Source organism: Taudactylus pleione, unplaced genomic scaffold (assembly GCF_031769625.1).
Source record: "Taudactylus pleione unplaced genomic scaffold, aTauple2 ptg000070l, whole genome shotgun sequence".
Classification (NCBI taxonomy): domain Eukaryota; kingdom Metazoa; phylum Chordata; class Amphibia; order Anura; family Myobatrachidae; genus Taudactylus; species Taudactylus pleione.
In genome coordinates this window covers 4,633,221-4,652,054 of record NW_028284472.1, presented here as the reverse complement: position 1 = coordinate 4,652,054, position 18,834 = coordinate 4,633,221, and the positions used below count along the sequence as shown (strand labels likewise).

General features: G+C 38.4%; 1 protein-coding gene across 1 annotated transcript in view; it reads left to right on the top strand.

Moving 5' to 3' along the window:
* The first annotated feature begins 15,936 nt into the window (after nucleotides 1-15,936).
* The window catches only part of LOC148533727 (cytochrome P450 2K4-like), an 83,625-nt gene continuing 80,727 nt past the window's right edge, over nucleotides 15,937-18,834 (top strand). Inside the window, exon 1 of the mRNA XM_088467319.1 lies at nucleotides 15,937-16,198. Coding sequence (XP_088323445.1) covers nucleotides 16,016-16,198 — 183 coding nt within the window. The 5' untranslated portion in view covers nucleotides 15,937-16,015. The remainder of the gene's footprint in view (nucleotides 16,199-18,834) is intronic.

Sequence of the window (18,834 nt, the reverse complement as noted above, 5' to 3'; positions counted from 1 at the left end):
AAGGAATGCTTATGTTACAGTGACTATTAGTACGATGAATGCTTATGTTACCGTGACTATTAGTAGGATGAATGCTTATGTTACAGTGACTATTAGTAGGATGAATGCTTATTACAGTGACTATTAGTAGATGGAATGCTTATATTACAGTGACTATTTAGTAGAAGGAATGCTTATATTAAAGTGACTAGTAGAAGGAATGCTTATATTACAGTGACTATTTAGTAGAAGGAATGTTTATGTTATAGTGACTGTTAGTAGAAGGAATGTTTATGTTACAGTGACTATTAGTAGAAGGAATGCTTATGTTACAGTGACTATTAGTAGAAGGAATGCTTATGTTATAGTGACTATTAGTAGGAGAAGGAATGCTTATGTTACAGTGACTATTTAGTAGAAGGAATGCTTATGTTACAGTGACTATTAGTAGAAGGAATGCTTATATTACAGTGACTATTAGTAGAAAGAATGCTTATATTACAGTGACTATTAGTAGAAAGAATGCTTATATTACAGTGACTATTAGTAGAAGGAATGCTTATGTTACAGTGACTATTAGTAGGAGAAGGAATGCTTATGTTACAGTGACTATTTAGTAGAAGGAATGCTTATGTTACAGTGACTATTAGTAGAAGGAATGCTTATATTACAGTGACTATTAGTAGAAAGAATGCTTATATTACAGTGACTATTAGTAGAAAGAATGCTTACATTACAGTGACTATTAGTAGAAGGAATGCTTATGTTACAATGACTATTAGTAGAAATAATGCTTATGTTACAGTGACTATTAGTAGAAGGAATGCTTATGTTACAGTGACTATTAGTAGAAGGAATGCTTATGCTATAGTGACTATTAGTAGAAGGAATGCCTATGTTACAGTAACTATTAGTAGAAGGAATGCTTATGTTACAGTGACTATTTAGCAGAAGGAATGCATATATTACAGTGACTATTAGTAGAAGGAATGCTTATGTTACAGTGACTATTAGTAGAAAGAATGCTTATGTTACAGTGACTATAAGTAGAAGGAATGCTTATATTACAGTGACTATTAGTAGAAGAAATGCTTATGTTACAGTGACTATTAGTAGGATGAATGCTTATGTTACAGTGACTATTAGTACAATGAATGCTTATGTTACAGTGACTATTAGTAGGATTAATGCTTATGTTACAGTGACTATTAGTAGGATGAATGCTTATGTTACAGTGACTATTAGTAGAAGGAATGCTTATGTTACAGTGACTATTTAGTAGAAGGAATGCTTATATTACAGTTACTATTTAGTAGAAGGAATGCTTATATTACAGTGACTATTAGTAGGATGAATGCTTATGTTACAGTGACTATTAGTAGATGGAATGCTTATATTACAGTGACTATTAGTACAAGGAATGCTTATGTTACAGTGAGTATTAGTAGAAGGAATGCTTATGTTATAGTGACTATTAGTAGAAGGAATGTTTATGTTACAGTGACTATTAGTAGAAGGAATGCTTATGTTACAGTGACTATTAGTAGAAGGAATGCTTATGTTACAGTGACTATTAGTAGAAGGAATGCTTATGTTACAGTGACTATTAGTAGAAGGAATGCTTATATTATAGTGACTATTAGTTAGAGAAGGAATGCTTATGTTACAGTGACTATTAAGTAGAAGGAATGCTTATGTTACAGTGACTATTAGTAGAAGGAATGATTATATTACAGTGACTATTAGTAGAAAGAATGCTTATATTACAGTGACTATTAGTAGAAGGAATGCTTATGTTACAATGACTATTAGTAGAAGGAATGCTTATGTTACAGTGACTATTAGTAGAAGGAATGCTTATGTTACAGTGACTATTAGTAGAAGGAATTGTTATGTTATAGTGACTGTTAGTATAAGGAATGCCTATGTTACAGTGACTATTAGTAGAAAGAATGCTTATGTAACAGTGACTATTAGTAGAAGGAATGCTTTTGTTATAGTGACTGTTAGTAGAAGGAATGCCTATGTTACAGTGACTATTAGTAGAAGGAATGCTTATGTTATAATGACTGTTAGTAGAAGGAATGCCTATGTTACAGTGACTATTAGTAGAAGGAATGCTTTTGTTATAGTGACTGTTAGTAGAAGGAATGCTTATGTTACAGTGACTATTAGTAGAAGGAATGCTTATGTTATAGTGACTGTTAGTAGAAGGAATGCCTATGTTACAGTGACTATTAGTAGGAAAAATGCTTATATTACAGTGATTATTATTAGAAGGAATGCTTATATTACAGTGACTATTAGTAGGATGAATGCTTATGTTACAGTGACTATTAATACAATGAATGCTTATGTTACAGTGACTATTAGTAGGATGAATGCTTATGTTACAGTGACTATTAGTAGAAGGAATGGTTATGTTACAGTGACTATTTAGTAGAAGGAATGCTTATATTACAGTGACTATTTAGTAGAAGGAATGCTTATATTACACTGACTATTAGTAGAAGAAATGCTTATGTTACAGTGACTATTTAGTAGAAGGAATGCTTATGTTACAGTGACTATTAGTAGGATGAATGCTTATGTTACAGTGACTATTAGTAGAAGGAATGCTTATATTACAGTGACTATTTAGTAGAAGGAATGCTTATATTACAGTGACTAGTAGAAGGAATGCTTATATTACAGTGACCATTTAGTAGAAGGAATGTTTATGTTATTGTGACTGTTAGTAGAAGGAATGCTTATGTTACAGTGACTATTAGTAGAAGGAATGTTTTTGTTACAGTGACTATTAGTAGAAGGCATGCTTATGTTACAGTGACTATTAGTAGAAGAAATGCTTTTGTTACAGTGACTATTTAGTAGAAGGAATGCTTATGTTACAGTGACTATTAGTAGAAGGAATGCTTATATTACAGTGACTATTAGTAGAAAGAATGCTTATATTACAGTGACTATTAGTAGAAAGAATGCTTATATTACAGTGACTATTAGTACGATGAATGCTTATGTTACAGTGACTATTAGTAGGATGAATGCTTATGTTACAGTGACTATTAGTAGGATGAATGCTTATTACAGTGACTATTAGTAGATGGAATGCTTATATTACAGTGACTATTTAGTAGAAGGAATGCTTATATTACAGTGACTAGTAGAAGGAATGCTTATATTACAGTGACTATTTAGTAGAAGAAATGTTTATGTTATAGTGACTGTTAGTAGAAGGAATGTTTATGTTACAGTGACTATTAGTAGAAGGTATGCTTTTGTTACAGTGACTATTAGTAGAAGGAATGCTTATGTTACAGTGACTATTAGTAGAAGGAATTCCTATGTTACAGTGACTATTAGTAGAAGGAATGCTTATGTTACAGTGACTATTAGTAAAAGGAATGCTTATATTACAGTGAATATTAGTAGGAGAAGGAATGCTTATGTTACAGTGACTATTTAGTAGAAGGAATGCTTCTGTTACAGTGACTTTTAGAAGAAGGAATGCTTATATTACAGTGACTAGTAGTAGAAAGAATGCTTATATTACAGTGACTATAAGTAGAAGGAATGCTTATGTTACAATGACTATTAGTAGAAGGAATGCTTATGTTACAGTGACTATTAGTAGAAGGAATGCTTATGATACAGTGACTATTAGTAGAAGGAATGCTTATGTAATAGTGACTGTTAGTAGAAGGAATGCCTATGTTACAGTGACTATTAGTAGAAAGAATGCTTATGTTACAGTGACTATTAGTAGAAGGAATGCTTATGTTATAGTGACTGTTAGTAGAAGGAATGCCTATGTTACAGTGACTATTAGTAGAAGGAATGCTTATATTATAGTGACTGTTAGTAGAAGGAATGCCTATGTTACAGTGACTATTAGTAGGAAAAATGCTTATGTTACAGTGACTATTAGTAGAAAGAATGCTTATGTTACAGTGACTATTAATAGAAGGAATGCTTATGTTACAGTGACTGTTAGTAGAAGGAATGCTTATATTACACTGACTATTAGTAGAAGAAATGCTTATGTTACAGTGACTATTTAGTAGAAGAAATGCTTATGTTACAGTGACTATTATTAGAAGGATTGCTTATATTACAGTGACTATTAGTAGGAAGAATGCTTATGTTACAGTGACTATTATTACGATATATGCTTATGTTACTGTGACTATTAGTAGGATGAATGCTTATGTTACAGTGACTATTTAGTAGAAGGAATGCTTATATTACAGTTACTATTTAGTAGAAGGAATGCTTATATTACACTGACTATTAGTAGAAGAAATGCTTATGTTACAGTGACTATTTAGTAGAAGAAATGCTTATGTTACAGTGACTATTAATAGAAGGAATGCTTATGTTACAGTGACTATTAGTACGATGAATGCTTATGTTACAGTGACTATTAGTAGGATGAATGCTTATGTTACAGTGACTATTAGTAGGATGAATGCTTATTACAGTGACTATTAGTAGATGGAATGCTTATATTACAGTGACTATTTAGTAGAAGGAATGCTTATATTACAGTGACTAGTAGAAGGAATGCTTATATTACAGTGACTATTTAGTAGAAGGAATGTTTATGTTATAGTGACTTTTAGTAGAAGGAATGTTTATGTTACAGTGACTATTAGTAGAAGGAATGCTTATGTTACAGTGACTATTAGTAGGATGAATGCTTATGTTACAGTGACTATTAATACAATGAATGCTTATGTTACAGTGACTATTAGTAGGATGAATGCTTATGTTACAGTGACTATTAGTAGAAGGAATGGTTATGTTACAGTGACTATTTAGTAGAAGGAATGCTTATAATACAGTTACTATTTAGTAGAAGGAATGCTTATATTACACTGACTATTAGTAGAAGAAATGCTTATGTTACAGTGACTATTTAGTAGAAGGAATGCTTATGTTACAGTGACTATTAGTAGGATGAATGCTTATGTTACAGTGACTATTAGTAGAAGGAATGCTTATATTACAGTGACTATTTAGTAGAAGGAATGCTTATATTACAGTGACTAGTAGAAGGAATGCTTATATTACAGTGACTATTTAGTAGAAGGAATGTTTATGTTATTGTGACTGTTAGTAGAAGGAATGCTTATGTTACAGTGACTATTAGTAGAAGGAATGTTTATGTTACAGTGACTATTAGTAGAAGGCATGCTTATGTTACAGTGACTATTAGTAGAAGAAATGCTTTTGTTACAGTGACTATTTAGTAGAAGGAATGCTTATGTTACAGTGACTATTAGTAGAAGGAATGCTTATATTACAGTGACTATTAGTAGAAAGAATGCTTATATTACAGTGACTATTAGTAGAAAGAATGCTTATATTACAGTGACTATTAGTACGATGAATGCTTATGTTACAGTGACTATTAGTAGGATGAATGCTTATGTTACAGTGACTATTAGTAGGATGAATGCTTATGTTACAGTGACTATTAGTAGAAGGAATGGTTATGTTACAGTGACTATTTAGTAGAAGGAATGCTTATAATACAGTTACTATTTAGTAGAAGGAATGCTTATATTACACTGACTATTAGTAGAAGAAATGCTTATGTTACAGTGACTATTTAGTAGAAGGAATGCTTATGTTACAGTGACTATTAGTAGGATGAATGCTTATGTTACAGTGACTATTAGTAGAAGGAATGCTTATATTACAGTGACTATTTAGTAGAAGGAATGCTTATATTACAGTGACTAGTAGAAGGAATGCTTATATTACAGTGACTATTTAGTAGAAGAAATGTTTATGTTATAGTGACTGTTAGTAGAAGGAATGTTTATGTTACAGTGACTATTAGTAGAAGGAATGCTTTTGTTACAGTGACTATTAGTAGAAGGAATGCTTATGTTACAGTGACTATTAGTAGAAGGAATGCCTATGTTACAGTGACTATTAGTAGAAGGAATGCTTATGTTACAGTGACTATTAGTAAAAGGAATGCTTATATTACAGTGAATATTAGTAGGAGAAGGAATGCTTATGTTACAGTGACTATTTAGTAGAAGGAATGCTTCTGTTACAGTGACTTTTAGAAGAAGGAATGCTTATATTACAGTGACTAGTAGTAGAAAGAATGCTTATATTACAGTGACTATAAGTAGAAGGAATGCTTATGTTACAATGACTATTAGTAGAAGGAATGCTTATGTTACAGTGACTATTAGTAGAAGGAATGCTTATGATACAGTGACTATTAGTAGAAGGAATGCTTATGTAATAGTGACTGTTAGTAGAAGGAATGCCTATGTTACAGTGACTATTAGTAGAAAGAATGCTTATGTTACAGTGACTATTAGTAGAAGGAATGCTTATGTTATAGTGACTGTTAGTAGAAGGAATGCCTATGTTACAGTGACTATTAGTAGAAGGAATGCTTATATTATAGTGACTGTTAGTAGAAGGAATGCCTATGTTACAGTGACTATTAGTAGGAAAAATGCTTATATTACAGTGACTATTAGTAGAAAGAATGCTTATTTTACAGTGACTAGTAATAGAAGGAATGCTTATGTTACAGTGACTGTTAGTAGAAGGAATGCTTATATTATACTGACTATTAGTAGAAGAAATGCTTATGTTACAGTGACTATTTAGTAGAAGAAATGCTTATGTTACAGTGACTATTATTAGAAGGATTGCTTATATTACAGTGACTATTAGTAGGATGAATGCTTATGTTACAGTGACTATTATTACGATGAATGCTTATGTTACTGTGACTATTAGTAGGATGAATGCTTATGTTACAGTGACTATTTAGTAGAAGGAATGCTTATATTACAGTTACTATTTAGTAGAAGGAATGCTTATATTACACTGACTATTAGTAGAAGAAATGCTTATGTTACAGTGACTATTTAGTAGAAGAAATGCTTATGTTACAGTGACTATTAGTAGAAGGAATGCTTATGTTACAGTGACTATTAGTACGATGAATGCTTATGTTACAGTGACTATTAGTAGGATGAATGCTTATCTTACAGTGACTATTAGTAGGATGAATGCTTATTACAGTGACTATTAGTAGATGGAATGCTTATGTTACAGTGACTATTTAGTAGAAGGAATGCTTATATTACAGTTACTATTTAGTAGAAGGAATGCTTATATTACACTGACTATTAGTAGAAGAAATGCTTATGTTACAGTGACTATTTAGTAGAAGAAATGCTTATGTTACAGTGACTATTAGTAGAAGGAATGCTTATGTTACAGTGACTATTAGTACGATGAATGCTTATGTTACAGTGACTATTAGTAGGATGAATGCTTATGTTACAGTGACTATTAGTAGGATGAATGCTTATTACAGTGACTATTAGTAGATGGAATGCTTATATTACAGTGACTATTTAGTAGAAGGAATGCTTATATTACAGTGACTAGTAGAAGGAATGCTTATATTACAGTGACTATTTAGTAGAAGGAATGTTTATGTTATAGTGACTTTTAGTAGAAGGAATGTTTATGTTACAGTGACTATTAGTAGAAGGAATGCTTATGTTACAGTGACTATTAGTAGAAGGAATGCTTATGTTACAGTGACTATTAGTAGAAGGAATGCTTATATTACAGTGACTATTAGAAGGAGAAGGAATGCTTATGTTACAGTGACTATTTGTAGAAGGAATGCTTATATTACAGTGACTATTTGTAGAAAGAATGCTTATATTACAGTGACTATTAGTAGAAAGAATGCTTATAATACAGTGACTATTAGTAGACGGAATGCTTATGTTACAGTGACTATTAGTAGGAGAAGGAATGCTTATGTTACAGTGACTATTTAGTAGACGGAATGCTTATATTACAGTGACTATTAGTAGAAGGAATGCTTATATTACAGTGACTATTAGTAGAAAGAATGCTTATATTACAGTGACTATTAGTAGAAAGAATGCTTATATTACAGTGACTATTAGTAGAAGGAATGCTTATGTTACAATGACTATTAGTAGAAATAATGCTTATGTTACAGTGACTATTAGTAGAAGGAATGCTTATGTTACAGTGACTATTAGTAGAAGGAATGCTTATGCTATAGTGACTATTAGTAGAAGGAATGCCTATGTTACAGTAACTATTAGTAGTAGGAATGCTTATGTTACAGTGACTATTAGTAGAAAGAATGCTTATGTTACAGTGACTATTAATAGAAGGAATGCTTATGTTACAGTGACTGTTAGTAGAAGGAATGCTTATGTTACAGTGACTATTAGTAGAAAGAATGCTTATGTTATAGTGACTGTTAGTAGAAGGAATGCCTATGTTACTGTGATTATTAGTAGAAAGAATGCTTATGTTACAGTGACTATTAGTAGAAAGAATGCTTATGTTATAGTGACTGTTAGTAGAAGGAATGCCTATGTTACAGTGACTATTAGTAGAAGGAATGCTTATGTTATAGTGACTGTTAGTAGAAGGAATGCCTATGTTACAGTGACTATTAGTAGAAGGAATGCTTATATTATAGTGACTGTTAGTAGAAGGAATGCCAATGTTACAATGACTATTTAGTAGAAGGAATGCTTATATTGCAGTGACTATTTAGTAGAAGGAATGCTTATATTACAGTGACTATTAGTAGAAGAAATGCTTATGTTACAGTGACTATTTAGTAGAAGGAATGTTTATGTTACAGTGACTATTAGTAGAAGGAATGCATATATTACAGTGACTATTAGTTGAAAGAATGCTTATATTACAGTGGCTATTAGTAGAAAGAATGCTTATATTACAGTGACTTTTAGTAGAAGGAATGCTTATGTTACAGTGACTATTAATAGGAGAAGGAATGCTTATGTTACAGTGACTATTAGTAGAAGGAATGCTTATGTTATAGTGACTATTAGTAGAAATAATGCTTATGTTACAGTGACTATTAGTAGAAGGAATGCTTATGTTACAGTGACTATTAGTAGAAGGAATGCTTATGTTATAGTGACTATTAGTAGAAGGAATGCCTATGTTACAGTGACTATTAGTAGAAGGAATGCTTATGTTACAGTGACTATTAGTAGAAAGAATTCTTATGTTACAGTGACTATTAGTAGAAGGAATGCCTATGTTACAGTGACTATTAGTAGAAGGAATGCTTATGTTATAGTGACTATTAGTAGAAGGAATGCTTATGTTACAGTGACTATTAGTAGAAAGAATGCTTATGTTACAGTGACTATTAGTAGAAGGAATGCCTTTGTTACAGTGACTATTAGTAGAAGGAATGCTTATCTTACAACTGAAATTGGAGCTGTGATGGGAGGGTAACTACTTCCCCGATCTTCTCCTTTAGTACAGTAATATGTAGTATGCAAAATCTATACTCAAAAAGCTCCTATGGTTATCTCCCCCTACATGCAAGCACTTGAGCCTCCCAGCTATCCTAAATCATCACTGGGGCTGACTTGGCTGAATAATAACAACAATGTCAGTGTCAGTAACCTGACCTTTAACTCCTATAGTAAATGCTGTGTAAGGAAGCAAAGCACTACAGACAGGGCGCTACTGCTTCTGTCAACTTGTCCCCAGGTTCACTGACTTACAGTAATTGATCCGAACAGCTGTAGCCTGTCTCTTTCTGCTCACGGACATGCAAATTCAAGGAAAAGAGGGGGAAAGGGAAACCACTGCGCTAGCCAACAGTAACTCCAAAGGACCCCAGTTCAAAGTCTTCTTTACGATGCATCATCACCATTATATTTCATAACTCTATCTACACAGGGAATTTGAAATTTGTGCGCTAGTATTCACTTTTTGTTTTCAATATATATATATATATCACTGTAGTTAACTTTTTAAGTACAATTATACATAAATTATTACAGATATGTTACATATTATTTATTAACGTTAAATAATTAATTCCCTTTAGATGTCAATATATGAATTACTACATCGATTAGATCCTTAGATACAAAGACTATATTAGCCATATGTTAATATGACTACATTGAGTAAACACACTATGTAGACAAAAGTGGTTGGACACCCCCGCGCAAGTGAAATACTTACCATGCATACCATTGCACATGATAACACTGATCTTAATAGACCCTTTATCCTCCACAACTCACATACAGCGGTCAGCCACCAGTTAACACAATGCATTTTACGGCCGGAGAATAATGGGAAACAACAAGACCTGTGTGTTTCCAAAACCCCTCTGCCTTTATTTTGGACAGACAGATTATTTTATAGCACTCAAAGTAACATAGAGACAAAGAAATGTATTCTGCACATGTGCAACAAATTTTCTTATCTACCTAATTAATGTATATATGAATATTTAGCATATTCCAAGCATTACATACATCGTCAGTAAATGGCAGTATTGCCTAACTTATCAATAACTGAATATTAGTTCTACTATCTATGGGCCTGATTCAGACCCGGACGCTCTGACCAGAGCGCTCGCTCTGAATCAGGGCCCTCCTCCATTAAAATGGAGCATCCTCCTGGACGCTCGTATAGCTGTGGGTCACCACCCACAGCATATACGAGCATCCAAAAAGATGGTCGCGATGGTCTTGACCATCGCGACCATCGGACTTGCGACGGAGACCCTGCGGTCGGGTCTCCCTGCCACAAGCCCTGGAGTGATTTTGGCTCTATCAGAGCCAAAATCACTCCCACTGACATCACTAGTGATGTTAGTGGGGCCGGCTTCAGACGGTAGGCGTTCCCATGGGAACGCCTCCGTCTGGCAGGCACGCCCCCGGCACGCCCACCAAAGGGGGCGTGCTGTCAGTCACCATCGACAGCACGCCCCCTTTGGTGCGAGACCCGGAGCGACAGCTTGGCTGTCGCAGTCCGGGTCTCGCGCATGCGCGCGTTGGAGCTCCCTCCGTCGTGCGCATGCGCGCAGTGGGGAACATCGACCCACTTGCGAGCGTACTTCCACTTGCGAGTGGGTCTGAATGACCCCCTATATCTATAAATGTATGACCTCTCTCAAGGAATTTTTTAGCTATGTCTAATCTTAGAGACAATACATCATTGATCATTGATATAAGGCTTTCTCTTGACAACATACACCATTGTTCTCAATAGGACCATATAATCTCTTACCTTTCCTGTCGACTTGAATACAAAGGATGAACACACTCTACTATAGTCTTAATTGTCTAACATAAGTTATTTCTATATGAATACATTCCTAAGAGCTAGAATAGATAGATAAGGAATGTGGCCTTTCTCAGGCACAAATGTCTCACTCAGAAAATCATTTCTTCTTAGCATTTGAACACAAAATAGTCATGCTTTAAAATTATTCCTCACTTTATCACACACAGGGCCTTCCTATCTAATATTGGAGCGGCCTTTTGGACACTTGCTAAGCTGTGGGTTGCCACCCACAGCTTATGCGAGCGTCCATGATGATGGTCGCGATGGTCAAGACCATCACGACCATCGGGCTTGCGACAAGACCCTGCAGTAGGGTCTCGCTGCCGCAAGCCCCAGGAGTGATTTTGGCTCTATCAGAGCCCAAATCACTCCCACTGACATCACTAGTGATGTCAGTTGGGCCGGTCCCAGACGGTAGGCGTTCCCATGGGAACGCCTCCATCTGGGCAGCCACGCCCCGGCACGCCCACCAAAGGGGGCGTGCTGTCAATTAGCAATGACAGCACGCCCCCTTTGGTGCGAGACCCCAAGCGAAGGCTTCCCCATCGCTCGCCGGGTCTTGCGCATGCGCACGACGGAGCAGCCTCCGTTGTACGCATGCACATTGGGGTACCATCGACCCGCTTGCGAGCGTCCTGCGCTCGTGAGCGGGTATGAATGAGACCCACAAGTTCTAAATGATCACTATTGTGGCGGTTTTGACAAGACCACTTGGTAGGGAGGCCCATGCACTTGCAGTTCTATGGAAACAAGAAATGTATTTAACAGGATGACTATACCACCTGTCCTGTTTCCAGAGTGACGCTGGACTGGTATACAGAAAATTTGGTAACCTGGATGGACTGGCCAGTTCAGAGTTCAGATCTTAACCCCAACGAGAATCTCTGGGATGAATTGGAGCGACGGGTGCGTCTAGGCCAACCCGACCTTCTTCAGTGTCACAGTTGGTCACTGTACATAAGGCGGAATGGCAAAACATACCGCCTGCTGCTGTCCAGGGACTTGTGAACAGTTTGCCAAAAAGGGCGTCTGCAGTAATCACAGCACCTGGTGGATCTACAAAGTACTGACGTCAATATAATCTCATTGATCTATTTGCTGTCAGTGTCCAATCACTTTTGTCTACATAGTGTAGATAGATACAAGACACGCTAAGAATAACAGATCATACAGTGCAAATCAAAAAATGTAAGGAAAATATGATGAATCTATATCAATAATAACAAAATATTCAAATGTAAATATATAAAAAAAAAACATAAACAAAAAAAACATAACTAATCCCTCCCTGGCACCTCTAATGTGACTCATATCACTCCACAGATTCATGTGTATAAGTTAATGTGGATAAATTGTTAATGTAAGACATTAGTACATCTAATAGTGTAATAGGCAAACACACAAATGCCGTTTTCAGGGGTTTTAAAGAATTTCTCTTACAATGTACCAAGCACCCGATGGGTACCGCCATCTTTAGATGGTATTACCCAATAGAAGCCTGTGGGATTCCTTTCGGGGCGCCCTCTAAGAGGGATCCATTCTGATCCTTTCCAGTTCCCCCCCTCCCGCGTGGCACGTGCATCACTTCTCTTGGGTCATAAACCCAGAAGTCCCTCTATCGCAAAGAACCGCTCTTACCGGGAGATCTGCCCTTTGTGATTTTATAGGTACATACCGGCCATCCTCGGCATGTACCCAATAAGTGGCGGTATGCATGGCATCGGGGATGCAATGCTTAGTACATCCCACCCTATAACTCCAAAGTAAACAGAGGGCCTAATTCAGATTTGGGAGAAGAGTAAGAAAGAGCAAGTAACTGTGCATCTTGGTAAAACCATGCTGCACTGCAGGGGGGACAGATGTAACATGTGCAGAAACAGTTAGATTTGGGAGGCGTGCGTCCAAACGGAGATCTAAATTGTAGTGTAAAAATAAAGATGTCCTGCATTTGAGGGCTACATGCAAAAGCAGCCAGTATTTACCCCACATGCATAAAAAATGTATGTATTTGTGGAATCGGTATAAATCACCAACTAAGCCCGGCGGATGAAATACAGACACCAGAAGGCTGGAGGGTGAAGATCCCAACTCAGGTAAGTAACAGCTCTAACCCTCCCCTCTCCCCCCCTAACTCTCCCTTATGGGTGTGTAACTATAACCTCTCCCCAGGGGTGTCTAAACCTAATCCCCCTCCCCACACCCTAAACCTAACCCTCCCAGGGGGGGCTGCCTAAACCTAACCTTCCCCCGGTGGTGCCTGACCATAACCCCCCCTTTCCCTAGCCTGAACCTAACACTTCTGGGAGGGGGTGCCTAACCCTAAGTCCCTCTGGGAGTCCCTAAAACTAACCCCCCCCCCCCGCGGGTAAGCACTCCCGACACCCGGCATACCAACGTTCAGTATGCCGGTCGTCGGAATTTCAGCATGGGGCTAAAAATAGGCATCAGTATTTACACGCCTATCATTAGTTCCATGCCGGGATTTCACTGTCGAAATGCCGACCGCTGGCTTCCTGGCTACATCCCGTATTTGCACCCCTTGCATTTGTCCAGGTGCACAGAACTTGCTACATTTACTCTATTCCCAAATATGTATCAGGCCTAGAGTTAGTAAGTGGAGTTTATCATGTAATCAGTAACCAAATTCTTGTTGCATCACAATCAAGTTACTGATTATTAGTAAGTCAAGCTCAGCTTAGTTATTACAGTACATACAGTACTGTACATACAATGTCAGAGTTTAGCAGTAACTCTAATGGCGAGCGTTCTTTGAGTCTGAAAAACATGCGAGTTTGCTCTGTTGCTTTGTTCTTGGACTCTAATACATTGGGTGAGTTTAAAAAGTGTGAGACAGCTCTCACGTTTTCTAAACTCTCACCCTATTACATTTGGCCCTAGGTCTCCAATTAAATGAGCAGAACCCGTAGGCTAGTTACCCATCTGTTGACCACCTGGGACAGAGACAGAGAAGAGAAGAACTCCGCTGTAGTGCTCATGGCCAATGTTGTGCAAACACACTATGTGCAGATGCTGGTAGGGGCTGCGTGCTGAGTGCAGCGTGTTGCGTGCTGCATGCTGCGGTCTGATGGCACAGGGACGCGTTTCATGTCTGTTATAAGACACTAGGAAAGATGTACCAAGCCTTGGCGAGAGATATAGTGGAGAGAGTTAATGTACAAATCAGCTCTTAGCTACCACTGTTCAAACATAGCCTGTAACATGACAGTTAGGAGCTGACTAGTTGGTACTTTATCTCTCTCTCCACTTTATCACTCTCCAAGGCTCAGTACATCTCCCCCACTTACAGTATTCAAAATGTTAATTTCCTTCCGCAAGACTCTTCCTTAAGTAGTGTCACAGTGTTCTCAGCTGCAATATTTGTTACATAAGTAAAACGCCCATGCATCACACATTTTAGCTTATTTTTCATGTACTATTAAACAAATATGCGATTTAATCAGACGACATTCGCTCTGAAGCATAAATCAAAATGAAACCACCAGTCATGTACCCGCTGGCAGCCTACGGCACACCAAATTGTTTCACCCCGCTGTTCTGCATAATGGGTACTCCTGGTTTAGTACCTGCTTCAGTATTTGCATCACAGCATTCTGCTGCAGATAAATTGGCCAAACCTACTTCAATAATTGAGTCACAGCATTCTGCCTCAGTGTATACCAGCAAGCCTGCTTCAGTATTTGAATCACAGCATTCTGCCTCAGTGCATACCAGCAAGCCTGCTTCAGTATTTGCATCACAGCATTCGGCCTCAGTGTATACCAGCAAGCCTGCTTCAGTATTTGCATCAAAGCATTCTGCCTCAGTGTATACCAGCAAGCCTGCTTCAGTAATTGCATCACAGCATTCTGCCTCAGTGTATACCAGCAAGCCTGCTTCAGTATTTGCATCACAGCATTCTGCCTCAGTGTATACCACCAAGCCTGCTTCAGTGTTTGCATCATAGCATTCTTCCTCAGTTGGTTTCAGCATGCTTCAGTATTGCTTCACAGCATTCAGCATACAGCTTCAGTATTGCTTTACAACAAATCTCACTGCAGCCTGCTTCATTATTGCTCCAGCACTCAGTTCCAGTGTTTCCTGCAGTCTGCTTCAGTTGTGTTTCCGGGCACACAGTTTCAGTGTTTCTTGCAGCCAGCTTCAGTTGTGCTCCCAGGAACCCGTAACAATATATTGCAGTCTGCTCTAAGATATTCTACATACTGCTACAGACACAGGCTATCCTGCACCTGTTCTCAATATCTATCCTACACATTCTGCAGCATCATAAATAATCCTGCTAACCCTAGTGGTCTACATGAGGAGTAGCATTATTAGGTCCCTCAGCTTCATTCATATTCCAGCAGATACAGCTAGCCCAAGGGGCCCCAACCCATATCAACAAACCCCTAGTGCCGTGACAGGGAGACCAACCCCAAAGATGGGCCTAGTCCAATATTTGGCTAGAAGCCTGGAAACACAAGAAGCTAATCAAGGCCAATTCATGCAGCTAAATATGACGGAAGTCCTAAAACTTGCAGAGGATTTCTCAATCAATGCAGTATCCACTTTGAACTGCAACCTGGGAACTTTTCTACAGCAAGCACCAAGATTGCCTACTTTAGTTCTCTACTCTCTGAGCAAGCCCTGGCATGGGCATCAGTAGGAGAGATCTGATTTACTGGATTTAGTAAATGTATAACCTAAGACTGGAGTTTATTAACACAGCTTAGTTATTTGTGGAGTCCCTTTTGCTTTATCTGTCCAGTAGGCTTGTCGGTACTATAATAAAGCAGACAGCAGACAGCGAGAGTAATTTTTTCTTTAAATCTCTAACATTTCCCCCACCAAAAAATTAACAGTAATGGATCTTCAGTTCTCTTCGTTCACACTATACGGGTTTTTATTTCTGGTGCTTCTGTACATTGCTAAACGTTTTACATCAAATGTTTCAATGAAGAATTTCCCGCCAGGTCCCCGCGGCTTGCCAGTAATCGGAAACCTCCACGCCGTAAATCTCAAGAGACCTAATGAAACGTATATGAAGGTAACGTAATTTGTCAAATGATGTTCGTATATTTTCTATGATAATTTTGCCGCTAATGGAACTTTGTTAAATTTGTTGTCATGGCTAATATTTTATTTTACCTAATCGAGGTTATATATTCTTCTTCTATGGGGTACAGTCATTAAATAGCTATTTTCCTTCAAATATATAGTAGCAAGCCTTAAATAGCAACTGACTCGTCGTTATTTGAACTACAGTACTCATGTCGTTCCCAAGTTACATTTTTAAAATGCAATACTGTAACGCAACGGTTGAATTGTGCATTACTGTTTTGTATGTGTTACCAGTTGTGGCTACTTGTAGGACTCTTGTGATGGGTACAAACTAGACGATGTGTGTACCCAGTGACGTACACACTGCGCGATCTGGTGTACGCACACCCGATATATCGTTCCCCTGCTACATCCTGAAGCATGGTGTCATTTGGCGGATCTTGAGAGATCTGAAGATGCGACGAGCAATGCACGGGAGCGCGTAGTACTGCGTACACGCTAGACGATGTGGCCGATTTGTCGTTCTGATTTGCCTCAAAATAACAAATCGGCCAATATGTCGTCTAGTTTGTACACAGCTTAACACAAAGTCATTCATACTGTACAATACGGCAACTTCTCAGGCCTTTAGGGTGCAGACCTATTTGGTGATTAGCGGAGTCAGTTGAGGGCAATGAGGAAGAGGTATCAAAGCTTGGAGAGATAAAGTACCAAGCAATCAGCTCCTGTCATCTTTTTCAAACACAGCTTGTAAAGTGACAGGAACTGATTGGCTAGTACATTTTTATCTACTAGTCAGAAGCTATCGTTCCATATTATATATTTTTTTATTTTATGCAATCTGCACTATTATTTAAAAAGAAAAGGAATTGGTTTCATACCCCCCCAACTATCCCACTTTTTGGGCACTGTCCCACCGCCCCACCAGCTGGCTGCAGTGTCCCGCTGGAGTTGGTTTGTTGCTCTGCACTGAAGAGCAGTGAATGATAAATGCCCTGTGCCTACCTGCACCATCTAAACAGTGCGGGGGTGAAGCTCGGGGAACACTGGGCATGAACCCAGAGTAGCAGAAATGGAGGCGTGATGCAAGGCAATGCCCCATCTTCATGAGGGCACACGCCTCTTATTCTGCACATGTCTTCAGCTCAAGGGGGCATGACAAGGGGACTGATGGTGACATATAAAGGGGCTCTGCCTCTGGTATATAAGAGGAATGACAAGGAGGCACGGATCATGGCATATTAGGGGGCTGTGAGTGGCATACAGTGTAAGGGGGCATGATGAGGGGGCTGATGATGACTTATGAAGGGGCTCTGCCTCTGGTATATAAGAGGCATGACAAGGAGGCTCTGATCATGGCATATTAGGGGGCTCTGAGTGGCATACAGTATAAGGGGGCATGATGAGGGGGCTGATGATGACATATGAAGGGGCACTGCCTCTGGTATATAAGAGGCATGACAAGGAGGCTCTGATCATGGCATGTTAGGGGTCTCTGAGTGGCATACAGTATAATGGGGCATGATTAGGGGACTGTAGTAGAAATAGAGAACTATTCATAAATAAATAGTCTCCTTTTTAAATTCTTTTTACAAATGAATAATATCTACAAATTAATGCAACATTCAAGAGATAACAAATGATCAAAGTCAATAATTTCTCCTTTTCTCAATTCTATCTGGGTGACAAAACACATTCTGGGTGACAAAACACGTGTAATGAGTAACATTCCTCTTTCTGCATCCAGTCAGTTCACGTTGCTCCTGGTCCGAAGGGCCGTCCTTTCTAAGAGGCATGACAAGGAGGCTCTGATCATGGCATATTAGGGGGTTCTGAGTGGCATATAATATAAAGGGGCATGTTGAGGGGACTGATATATGCCATGATCCATGCCTCCTTGTCATGCCTCTTATATACCAGAGGCAGAGCCCCTTCATATGTCATCATCAGTCCCCTCATCATGCCACCTTATACTGTATGCCACTCACAGCCCCCTAATATGCCATGATCCGTGCCTCCTTGTCATGCCTCTTATATACCAGAGGCAGAGCCCCTTCATATGTCATCATCAGTCCCCTCATCATGCCCCCTTATACTGTATGCCACTCAGAGCCCCCTAATATGCCATGATCAGAGCCTCCTTGTCATGCCTCTTATATACCAGAGGCAGAGCCCCTTCATATGTCATCATCAGTCCCCTCATCATGCCCCCTTATACTGTATGCCACTCAGAGCCCTCTAATATATAAGAAGCATGACAAGGAGGCTAGGATCATGGCATATTAGGGGGCTCTGAGTGGCATACAGTATAAGGGGGCATGATGAGGGGGCTGATGATGACATATGAAGGGGCACTGCCTCTGGTATATAAGAGGCATGACAAGAAGGCACGGATCATGGCATATTAGGGGGCTGTGAGTGGCATTCAGTATAAGGGGGCATGATGAGGGGGCTGATGATGACATATGAAGGGGCACTGCCTCTGGTATATAAGAGGCATGACAAGGAGGCACGGATCATGGCATATTAGGGGGCTCTGAGTGGCATACAGTATAATGGGGCATGATTAGGGGGCTGTAGTAGAAATAGAGAACTATTCATAAATAAATAGTCTCCTTTTTA